The sequence below is a fragment of the Nanorana parkeri genome, unplaced genomic scaffold (genome assembly GCF_000935625.1).
Source record: "Nanorana parkeri isolate BGI_ZX_2015 unplaced genomic scaffold, ASM93562v1 scaffold428, whole genome shotgun sequence".
Taxonomy (NCBI): Eukaryota; Metazoa; Chordata; class Amphibia; order Anura; family Dicroglossidae; genus Nanorana; species Nanorana parkeri.
In genome coordinates this window covers 267171-279749 of record NW_017306696.1, presented here as the reverse complement: position 1 = coordinate 279749, position 12579 = coordinate 267171, and the positions used below count along the sequence as shown (strand labels likewise).

Below are 12579 nucleotides of genomic sequence, written 5' to 3'. Positions count from 1 at the left end.
TATATATAGATAGAGAGAGAGAGAGAGAGAGAGAGAGAGAGATGAGTTGTCTATAGCAAGCAGATAGCATTCTACTTTCCCTCACTTAGGGCCTAGTCACACCATACCCAGTGCAGTTCGAGCCTGGAACGCACTGGATCACATAGATCCAGGGGTCCTCACTAGGACCCCGAGATGCCCCAGTGAGCGGCCCTCTAATATGCATGAATAGAGGGCCGCGGCTGTCTGGTCGTGGACAGGCCTATTTTTAGGGGCAGGCCTGGAGCAGGGGCTCCACCTGCCCCTATGTTAATCCGGTCCTGACCGAGAGTGCTGTACAATATACAGGTGAAACTCGAATAATTAGAATATCGTGCAAAGTTCATTTATTTCACTAATGCAACTTAAAAGGTGAAACTAATATATAAGATAGACTCATTACATGCAAAGCAAGATAATTCAAGCCGTGATTTGTCATAATTGTCATGATTATGGCTTACAGCTCATGAAAACCCCAAGAACCCCAAATCCACAACCTCAAAAAAGTAGATTATTACATGCAATCAATAAAACAAGAATTGTACATAGAACAATATCGGACCTCTGAAAAGTACAAGCATGCATATGTACTCAGTACTTGGTTTGGGCCCCTTTTGCAGCACTTACTGCAATTACTTTTGCACGATATTCTAATTATTCGAGTTTCACCTGTACAGCAAGGTGTGCACTCATGTGCTTACAAACCTGCAGCAGTTGTCTCTAACCTAAAGCTGGAAGAAAAACTTTGGAATGGACAGTATGCAGTATAACGTGGGAGCTGAAGACTGAAGTAATTTAAGGCCAGATTGCTGAAGTTTACACTAGGAGCAAGAGTGGACAAACCTCCAGTTAGAAACTGAACTGCTGGGGGATGTAAGTTGTGGTGAGCATATTTCCAATGCTGCAAGGCAGCTCCATATACTATGAGTCCATTAGGAATTCTCTTTTCTTTTTTTTTTAAACCAGATTAATTGCCTTTGAAGTGCATGGTGTGTGAGCTGAAGATTTTCTGGGGGAAAGATCATGCAGGCTAAATAGCTATACGGGGACTAAGTGTTCAAGCTGAACAGTTATTGTGGAGATCTTGATAGCAGTTGGCAGAGTTGGCTTTGTTGTTGTGTATATTGTGGGCCTAATGTTGTGTTAGAAAGTATGGGATTGGAAATGGTTAATGACGGTTGATAGCCTAAATTATTGTTGACCGGACAGTACAAGGAAAAATCTGTGGAGAATAATACAGTCCAAACAAAGTGGCAATCAGCAGGTATCACACATCCGAAGTGGCTGGAGCTTGATCTTGAGCTTGGAAAAGTACACTTCAGACAAAAAGTTTTCTAAAACTCTTGGTGCTAATGGCTGCCAGCTGAACAATCCACTTGCTGTTGCACACTCAAAGTTTTCAACAGTTTATCACAGTTTTTTACACAGACTTGAGGGGCTGCTCATCCAAGGCTCTGGGGCTTCCACCACGAACATAGAAAACAAAAGGGAACAGAGCGCCACCTCCGTGTGTAAAATCATTTATTACAATAAATAAAACAAGGGATAAAAGTACTCACAAACAAACGTTTTCATCACACTTTAACAACAAACGAGAGGACACACTGTCTGTTAACCCAACATGGTATCACCCCGACTATGTAGCACGGTAGTCTCCGGTCACATCACCATCCACCGACCGCAGTCAGCCAATATTGACGTGTTTCAGGGGCAAGCCCCCTTCCTCAGAATCATGGAGGTGGCGCTTTGTTCCCTTTTGTTTTCTTTGGAAAAGTACACTGCCTGTCCAAAAAAAAAAAAGTCACCACCTGGATTTATTTAAGCAAATAGGTCAGAACTTTCTATTGGATAATTAGTCTAGGTTCAGCAACATTATGTCCCAAAAAATGAGATCAGTTGCCTACCTGAATATACTGAATGACCAGGTTTTTTCATCAATTGGTTTTTTTCTTTTCTGAGGGCACGGGCATATTCCAAGATGGCAATGCCAGGATTCATCTGGCTCAGATTGTGAAAGAATGGTTCAGGGAGCATGAGACCTCATTTTCACACATGGATTGCCCACCACAGAGCCAATACCTAAATCCCACTGAGAATCTTTGGGATGTGCTGGAGAAGACTTTACGTGGTCTGATTCTCCCATCATCACTACAAGATCTTGGTGAAAAATGAATGCAACTCTGGATAGAAATACATGTTGTGATTTTGCATAAGCTTATCAAAACGATGCCATGGCAAATGTGTGCCACAATCAAAGCTAAAGGCAGTCCAACTAAATATTAGAGTGTGTGACTTTTTTGGGGGCAGGCAGTATATCTCTTCTTTCTTGATTCTCTTTGTCTTTCTCATGTGTTAAGACACATTTTTTAGATAATTGCCAAAGGAAACTTTGGAAAAGGAAGAACTTTTGAGTGGGGATGAAGGTAAGTAGTGTGCGGGCTACACTGACAGAGGTGGGGTGTAGATGTAAAGGACAATTTTATTAAAAGTGAAGTTATCCTTTAAGTTTCTTTTACTTTGTTGTTTCTTGATTGCATTTTGTTCTGGCATATCGAGGATACTAGTAGATCAGTGGCTATAACGAGTTACATGTGGTGTGTGGGTGTGCATTTTGAATGCGAGATAAGCTCCGCTTTGCTGCTTGAATCACAGCATAAGACCACTTATAAAACCTTTTAAGAATATCTAACAAAAGACCAAAATCTACAACAATTTTATAACTGCCATTTTTACAAAGGTACTAGAACAGTTACAATTTTGGTATGTTGTTACATTTTCATTTTGTAATTTTTGTTATTGTGTTGTGAGAATATTGTAGACATAACAGTAGATCGCCTGCAGTGTGACAGCTGATTAAGGGGGTAAAATTGAACTGGAATTGCCACCCGACCAGTTTTTTTAGTGGCTTGGTTGAACATGGGACTGTATGCCAATTCTTGTATTCGGTAGGAGACAATAAAAAAGAAAGGCTGGTATTTTTTCCAGGAATGGTGGCAACCTCAATCTTTCATCACTACTTTTTGCCGGTTAGTTGATAATGAAACAAACATACATCAGTTCTGCTAAGTTCCAATGCCCTGAAGTCCATGTGTAGCTCCTCCTTTACCTGGTAGAATGGCGGTGAGAGGTTTCCCCTGGCACAATGGGTTTGTAAAGCTGTGATATCAAACAGCCCTCCACAGGACAGAATTTATACACTCAGCTTCATTCTTCAGTGTAGGAATCAGAATTCACTACAAGGAGTGACTCATACATAGAAGCATACTCTATAGCAGGCGCAGTTCAATTTTTCTCTGCCTCCAGTATCAGTGTGTTCATTGTGTAACTATGGTGACATGGCATAAGACTAAGCTGTTTTTTGTCCACCAATCCACTATAGGAGATTGGGGACTCCCTGTTTCTTTTTTGGCACCAGTGTTACAATTCACAGCCATTTCAGTGCATTTGGTTTATGATTTCTTGTTATATGAAAAATGTAGCCAGATCTGGAGAGGCAGACGTTTTTACTGTGGACTTTTACATAGCGGCACCTCAAGACCTTTTTTGGCCAAGTAAAATCTACGCACTGGCTGGAAAGTATTGCACTCACTCCGCTTGTCATCTGTTTGTAGTAGTTCCTGGCAGAGCTTCCGTGCATTTAGTTTTTAGCACAGACTTTTTTTTCTAAGATGGGAGTAGATGCAAAGACTAATTAACCCTTGCTAGAAGTCCAGATTAACATGTCAGACTTTATGTATTGCATAATCACCATTTAGTTACAAGAATTATGTAGAGCAGCGTTTCTCAAACCTTTTAACAAGCAGTTTTCATTGGAATAACTTTCAGCTCTCAGGCAACCCCTGCAAATAATTACTCACAGTAATAGCTCACAGTACATTAGCACAGTGGTCAGTGTAAGGGGGACAGTGTGCCCCTTACAGATAGCTAAAAAGATTTAGTGTCAGCAACCTCTGGAGCAACCCAAAGGTTCTATGGAACCCTGGCTGAGAAAATCTGTTGTAGAGTGTTAATCATGGTTCATATATTTGAATCAGAGGATAGGAAAGAGGGTGCAGGTGCAAGTGAAGGTTACATTAGAACTTGGTCAAATATATCAGTGTCAATACAGTTTGTTTACTTTTTATATACTGTATATACACTGTATATTGCTTCAACGTAAGCAACCACATAAAAAGACTTTCAACATCCATATCTAATCTTCCAGCATTGGAATGAAATCTGAATAGTGGTTATGGGACCATATAGAGTGATAAATAGGGTCTACTCCTTTGCTCCATCTCCAGGTTGTTGTACTACCTGTTTGGCGTTTTCTGGTGCCGGTGCCGAGACAAGGTCCTCTAGCACACAAAGGGAGGATGACAAAATGTGCCCCTCCCCCCAAGCTTTTACATTTAGCACTACAAAGAATAAGAAATATACAAAATTGTGATTACACATGGAGAGCTCTGCCCATCATAGCTTTATGGCAGCCAGATTGCACTCTACCAGGAGCACACAGAGCCCCTCATGCTCCTGAGGGGGTTGTCATTGATAGCCCGGTTTTGTAGATTATATAGGGGTAAGTTTTGCTTTTTAGCAGTTTTTTTTTAAGGTAAAAGTTTTAAAGATTTGCTTTTGTTTTTGCATTTCTAAATTGCAACCCTAAACTTTACATTGGATATATACAACATTTCCTGGAAGAATCCTTAGTCAAAACAAACATATGCCATATTACCAATGGTGTATTCTGGTTTGGGGCTGCCCTAGGCAAGGCAAAACTCGCCCCCCCCCACTAAATTTACCCCACCCCTTCCTGTTTAATCCGCTATGTCCATATCAGTGCCATTATGACGTGGACACTTCCTATTGGATGTCTATTGGCCAGGGTCCACTAAGGATCAGTGGTGTATTCTAGTTTGGGGCTGCCCTAGGCAAGGAAAAAATTGGCGCCCCCCCCATACACACTTAATTTCCCCCACCCCTTCCTGTTTAATACTTTGTGCATAACATAACCTGTCAGATGCTGGATACAGTACACACGCTGTATCCAGCTTTTGACATGTTACGCTATTAGCGTTGCAGGAAAGCTGCGGTCTTATGGGGGCGTTGCAGGATTCGTGGTGAGCACTGCGAGGTCTATGGTTGGCAGAGCCCACCACAGATCCTGCAAGCCCCCTGAGACCCTGCAAAGCCCCCTGAGACCCTGCAAAGTCCCCCACAGTTCCTGCAAAGCCCACCAAAAGGTATTGCACAGCCCACCTGCGACTCTTTGGTGGGCTGTGCAAAACCTATGCTGGGCCCTGCCAGCACAGTCCACCTACCTGGCACAGGAAACCCAGCCTCCTCCACTGCCTTGGCGCCAAATCGTCTCAGCTTCTTCCCGCGACGCTTCCCGCCTCCTCCATCGCGGACCAGTCTCTGTCCTTGCCTCCTGTGTTACAGTCTTCGCCCCCCTGCCTTCACCCGTCTCTTCGATCTCTGCCCCCATCTCCTCTGTGTCCGCCCACTGCTTCCTGCCGCTCCGTCTTCACTCGGCCTCTTCCATCCCCGCCCCCATCTCCGCCCCATGCCTCCTGAAGCTCCGTTCCTGTCTCCTCCTGCTCCACCGCCCGCTGCTTCCTCCCCGCAAGGCTGCCGGTTTCTGTGCAGCCCGCCCGGGAACTTTTGATCGTACACCGGCTGCCTAAATGTTTTGGGGGGCGGCATTTTTGCTGCTCTTGGGAATCTGCCGCCTGAGGCAAACGCCTTGTTTGCCTCACGGCAGATACGCCCCTGCATATTACCAACAAAAATGTTGGTTCCAGCATTCAATTTGCCAAGAAATTACACCAGCACCAAAATGTTTGCAGGAAATACAAATAAACTGAACTAATGACATATACCTGATGTACAAATTCTCATTTATCTTTAAGTGAGCTGGAGAAAAGCTTCTTCTAAAATAATTTACTTTTAATGGAGGGTAATAGCTTTAGGCTTTGGTAATAAAGAGACCTTTGAGGCCCTGTCATTTAATCCAGCAGTTTGATGTACTCCTTATCATTTCCTCCATTTTCTGCCTCTGTTCTTTTGAATGTGGGCTCCTTTTGACAACCTGATATGAGGCACGGAACCAGTGGAAGGAGGAAATCGGAACAAGAACTATTGAAAGTACTGGATCTATATTACTGCAGATGCAAATGTTTTAGATTACAAATCCATCTGTTCTCATAACCTTTTGCATGTATTTATTTATTATAACTACTTATATAATGATGTCAGTTTATGCAGCACTCTACATACTGTACATTCACATCAGTCCCTCCCCTCAAGGAGCTTACAGTCTGAGGTCCCTATCTCGCATACATACATACACACAAATGAGGGCCAATTTAGAGAGGAGAGAATTAACCTACCAGCATGTGCTGGTCGGGATTCGAACTGAGGACCTGAGTGCTGCAAAACAGAAGTGCTAACTAAAAATTAAAAAGTTCTTGGTAGAGACATTCGTTTTTATGTATCTGTTCTGCAACGGAGTTCTAGAAATGTAGAATAGCATGCAACTAATACGTAAAATGATGTATATTATGATAACATTATGTACAAGTTATTATCATCCGAGAATACTAAATGAAGCCTGAACCTCAATATAAAAACAAATAACACTTCATCAGGAGAGTCATTACTGTGAGCCAGTTATGTCCTAATCCAATAAATATATTCATGCCGTGATACATAATTATTTCTTTGGTAATAATTGTATTGTATTTCCTATTTTCAACAGCAAGAGATGCCCACAAGCCACCTGTGTTCCTAGACAAGCTTCAGAATACAGGAGTGGCCGAAGGATATCCAGTGAGGCTGGAGTGCCGAGTCTTAGGAAGTCCCCCACCCCAGATATTCTGGAAGAAAGAAAACGATTCTCTGACATATAACACTGACAGAGTCAGGTACCTGATCTCATTGCACCTACTGTGAGAGTTTAACATGTCTGGAATGTTAAAGACAGATGTGAAAAACAAGCTGTTTTGGACCTATTAGCATATGGCTGATGATTGATGCTTTTTTTCAAATATTAAAGTGTATGCCAAGGCCCAATAATAAATAAGCAGTGTATCTCTGCAATATGTGCACATTTTGTTGTGCTTTATCCTTTTAACAATCATGTACATACAGAAAAATACCTGTTGATTTTCCAGACTTCATGTAAATAATTCTTATTGAGATATCCCTTGATCATTCATGTGATAACTGCTTTATTTTTTTTCCCCAGCATGCATCAGGATCACTATGGTTACCTTTGCCTACTGATCCAAGGAGCCACCAAAGAGGATGCTGGCTGGTATACTGTGTCAGCAAAGAATGAGGCCGGCATTGTGTCTTGTACTGCAAGGCTTGATGTACATGGTAAGTTTATAACCCACACCTAAGTATAGTGGGCATTTTGAGGACTAAGTCCACTGCAAACTTGTGCTCATGTCTGGGAAGACACTAGTATGTTACATGTGAACTGCTTACTGTACATCCTTGTGGAACTCTAATGCCAATGTTCTATGTCCCACTGATTCCTTCCCTCTTCATACAGTATACTGTATGGTGTAAAAAAGTAAGTATTGAAGAAACATATCAAATTGATGCCACAGTGCTGACTGTGTATCAATGTAACACTTTCTGTGTTGTAGCATGTTGCTTGTAGCATGTGTAGGTAGATTTATTGTAGGCAGAAGGTTTTTTCTTTTTTTTTTTCTTGGCAAATGGGATACATTATTCTTGGAAACCTAAACTTTGTTTCTACAGAACATGTGCTGCAAGAACCATATTGTTTACTGCTTTCATTGCTCTAGCAGGATATTCACGCTGGACCATATATGTATTTCTTCACCTGTTGGCATAGCCACATATATACAGTAACTCCCCGTTATCCGGCATCCACTGGGATTGGTTGATTCTGGATAAATTTAGTTTCTGGTTGTTTGAGAGTTACTATTAAAAATAGATCTAACTAATGCCATACCCCACATATACCATATCATAACAAACTCTGTATTGACTTTATATGAATATTGAAATGCAGTAATCAAGAGCAAATTAAGACAAGCAGACACACAATTGTTTCCAGGTTAATACATGCCACAGATCAGCAGAACAGTGAGTACACAGGGGACTTTTGTTTTCTGGTTAGATAAGAGTTCTGGTTAGTTGAATACCAGATAAGAAAGTTTACTGTACACAGATTGATGACCAATACACACTGCTGATAGGTCTACAGCACACTGCAGGTGAATTTTCAAGCCATTCATAAAATAGAAGCTGTAGAATGAAGCCTGTGGTGTCTTTTATAATGTTCTCTGCATAATGCTGTGATATGTGGAGAGCTCAGTCACATGACTTTGACTGTTCATTTGGCCAGGCTTTCCTCCTCCTGTTTTTTCCCCTATTTGCTTTGCGTCCCAAAAAATTCAAGCTGAATTCACATTTGTTAAAAACACCACTGTGCATTGTAAATGTGACAGTGTATTTTCTATATACGTTTTTGACTTTCTTGAAGCAATGTGGTGAAGGAAAAACAAAAAGCCATATGCATCAGAGAAGAGACAGTCATGTGCCAGCACTGCCTGTGAAGCGGAGAGATGTACTGTATTTGGCACAATAAAGAAAGGTGGCACATGTAGGCATCAAATGCACTGTTTTACATAGCAAATACAGGTAGTGCTGGGCACAGCAGTTGTTGTGATTGTGGGATGTGAAAGCTTAAAGTATAGGCAGCATTAACATAAAACCTACAGATGAATGTTCTTTTAAATGTTGATTCTTCTTCCACAGCTCAGTGGCAGCAGTCACATACTCCCAAGACGAGAAAAGTACGTCCCTCCACTAGTCGATATGCAGCACTTTCTGACCAAGGCCTGGATATTAAAGCAGCATTCATGCCAGATGCAAGTCCAGGGCACCTTCAGGCAGCACTGGTAGAAAGCGATGACCTGTAGAGAAGACCTAGCGGAACTTGCTGTAGAAGCCATTGGAGAAAGTCACCAGGAGCCACAGCTGTCACCCGGCAGTAGTGTCACACCATGTAATATGCAAGACACGTCTTCAGCTAACCTGATAGAGAGACAAGTTAAACTGCGCAATAACTTTATGTGTAAGCAGTCTAGAACATAGGATAGCAGGGATTTATCTTATGTATTTATGGCACATACATATCACTCACTCTTCTGCTCTATGAAAGGATCTCTTGTGTATTCTGCTTGTTTGGTGCCTTCAAAAACTAAGACAACAAGATTTCCTCAACTCACTAATGCCTTCAAAGCAGTGTAGGATGATGTGCAATGTTTAATGTTTCAGCACATCAAACACAGTGTATGATTTTTTTATATATATTTAAAGAAAAATGCTGTCAAGGTGAATTGCTATAATGCTTCAGGTGTTTAGAAACAAAACGGCTTGCTTCAAAAGTAATACATATCTGTATGATTGTGTTACGGTTAACATTGGAGATCACCCGACAAGAATCGCCATGAGACAAGCAATGCAATGATGTCAGAAGCTGGCTATGGACTAAGAGCTCTTAATGAAGAGAGCAGAAGATAACGTCACAGACACCACCCCTTCCCATGCTTGTTTGTGTGTACACCTTGTTGTTTTCTGTGTGTATCGACACTACACTATTATGTGACATTCAGATGGCCAGGGACAGCTAGTAGAAAGCAACAAAATCCTTGCTATTATTTATGCAACAATACCCATTATGCTTTGTGCACTTTTCCCATATTTAGTATTCATGAACAGACTGCAGGAGTGCTACCACAGTCCAGGCAGAAGAACATATTGAACTGCCCCCTGGTGCCCTTCCTGGGTGGCCTGTTTCATTGTCACACATACAAATTAGGTACGCTGACATAAAGCCAAAGTTCTCTCAAAGATGAATGAAGTCGAGTTTTCTTGAACAGCAATGAGTGACCTTCTGTTCACAAGGTCATTAGTGTACTCAGCGTCTCTGGTCATATTTGTGTGTTTCAGCTATGAAATTGTTCAGATTCAGTGTAAGAAAGGGAAACTTGTGAATGGGAGTTAGATGATTGATTAGTGCAAGTGAAAATGACAGGTTGAGTGGTTTACCGTTTGTGAATGTCTTTACAGTACTGGAAGCCCGTATTGTCCCTCTCACGGCTGGAGGACAAAGTCTAGATACGTTTTCCACCAAACACCGTTTTTTGGAAGGATCAGATAACTAGCTGGTTACACATTATGTGTTAGATGACAAGATGGTTATTCATTAAGTTTCTGAATGTCAGAAGGTTACCTTTAGTGTAGAACCCATTATAATTTATGTGAGTGGTTGTTAAGTGTATTGAAGCAAAGCCAGAAAGAGCAAAAACGTGCCTTCTAGCTATAACGTTTGCATTGATGATGCTACAATTGGTAGGAAAAGGACATAGACAAGCCTGCTTGAATTAGGGTCATAGATAGGGGCTGCTACCTCTACTACTTTCTATTGCTATGCTATAGCAGATGACCTTTTCCCAAATATATACTCCAGGATGGATTTCTATGAGACTATTGTTTTCTATTTAACCACTCACTATACAACGGTAGAACCAAAATATTGCATTTATAACGTTCAGTAGAAGTCACTACTTCACACAGCTAATACCTAATACATCCACCAAACCTTACAGTAATACAAAGACACAAAAGACCATAGTGGGAAGGTTTACATGTGTTTACATTCAGAGCTGTGGCTTAGCTACCTCTCAGTATTGATTCGAACACTGCCAGTAAAATGTCCAGTAACCTCATGTCTGCTGCAGATGGTGAAATGCTTCCAAACCATTATACTGATTGTAGAGTATAATTTGCCAACATGCTTTCAGAAACCTTTGTTGCTTGAATGCCTTAATGCAATGGAAAGGGAAGACCCTGAATGCACAATCCACTCTTGATGTATAGTAAATGGAATTCCAAGGAGACTCCACAAGGCCCATATTTAATGCACTGTTGTAGTGGTTCCCAAGTAGGGGGTGGGGTTAATTAAGAAGGGAAAAGCGGATGTGTTGCTACGACAACCAGATCCCAACTAGCATTTTCTAAAACGCAAAATATAAATCTCACTGGTTCTTGTAGACAAAAACTCCAACTATAACGTATACTCCTGTAGTCCTCCGATACTGGTTAGAAAGATATTACAGAGTTGAAAAAGCTCTTGCTGCAACAATATAGAGGCCATAACAATTCAAAATAAGTTAAACAGTAATGGTACAAAAGTACTTTGCCAAGGGGGGTAAAAGAAAACACTGTATACCCATTATGAAGCACATATATCATTATTTATCTGTTTTATTGCAGCTATACTGCATATGTATTTGTACGCATATATAAACTCACCATATGTATCACTGTGGGGTCATTAGTCTTTTTGTATAAGGGTCTTTAGTCATTTTTCTTTCTTTCTTTTTTTGTTTGTGTTACAGCACAGAGCAATGACCAGTGCTAAAGTAAAATAATACAGAATGTGTGCTTTATTCAGTCTACAGCATAGATATAAATGTATGTCAGTGCCTTCAAGTCATTGTATTGCCTTTTAGCGTTAGATATGGTTATTCCATAAGCCATAAGTATAAAAGGGAAGAGATATGTCACACTATACTCGTGTATGGGCTACAAATGATGATGCTACATTGTGCTCCAAACTCTGCATAGGCTCTGCTGCCTTGTATTCAATGAAATAATATGATGTAGTCACATGGACTACAATGCTATCCCTAACTTCTACTTTAAAAAAAATATTGTTTACCATATGCCACCTCTTCTATTTAGGAGATGATTCAGTTCACCTGTGTTTTTCTGCCACCACCTTGTATCTGTATTTATAGAAAGTGCCTTTGTGTGTATGGGTCATGTCATTAGATGAGACCAGTTGAAGTATCACAGTGTCTGTTCCATAACAAGACAAACATAGTTTTCTGGGGTAAGGTTTTTATGATAATTGCTATGCAAGGATTTAAATAAAGTATTGTTTCTTCAAAATGGGGCTTACTCTCTCTTTATTTACACATTGATTTAGTGTTACATTTATAGAGACTTGCCTGAGAATAGCAGGTACGTACAGCCCGTGTTGCTATAAATAGCCTTAGGCTGACTTTTTCCTACTGGAGTATTTTAGTTGTCATCAGTTGCAGCTATTCTCGCTAGGCAATAAAGCCCTTTTCCATTCACACTAGCTGCCATGCAAGGCCTTGTTTCTGAGGGAGGCATGTGTGTTAGTGTTATAGAGGAAATGTACATGTAAACATGTTCTTAGTGCAAATGAAGAACAGGAAAATAGCTATTAATAAAATTATATTTATTGCAATTTAGGTGTTTCTGTAAATCTATTAATGTGGTCTTTTGGGTGTTATTTAGGGGAAGCAATAGGTTCATTTTAAAGCCCAACTCCAGTTCAAATTCATATAAAAAAAACACACTCTGGGATGAGTGAAGCTCAGTGTCATTTCAATAATGTGAGCCCCGTCATGGATACACACCCTAACTCATGGACACGCCCCCTTACTGTCATGGACACACACCCCAGCTGCCATGGACACCCCCCCCCCCCCCCCACCGCAC

At 40.9% G+C, this 12579-nt stretch overlaps 1 protein-coding gene across 1 annotated transcript in view; it reads left to right on the top strand.

Annotated features, from left to right (window-relative positions):
• The window catches only part of PALLD (palladin, cytoskeletal associated protein), a 286056-nt gene extending 276063 nt beyond the window's left edge, over nt 1-9993 (top strand). Inside the window, exons 18-20 of the mRNA XM_018560033.1 lie at nt 6758-6923; nt 7247-7380; nt 8797-9993. Coding sequence (XP_018415535.1) covers nt 6758-6923; nt 7247-7380; nt 8797-8960 — 464 coding nt within the window. The 3' untranslated portion in view covers nt 8961-9993. The remainder of the gene's footprint in view (nt 1-6757; nt 6924-7246; nt 7381-8796) is intronic.
• Nucleotides 9994-12579: the final 2586 nt, after the last annotated feature.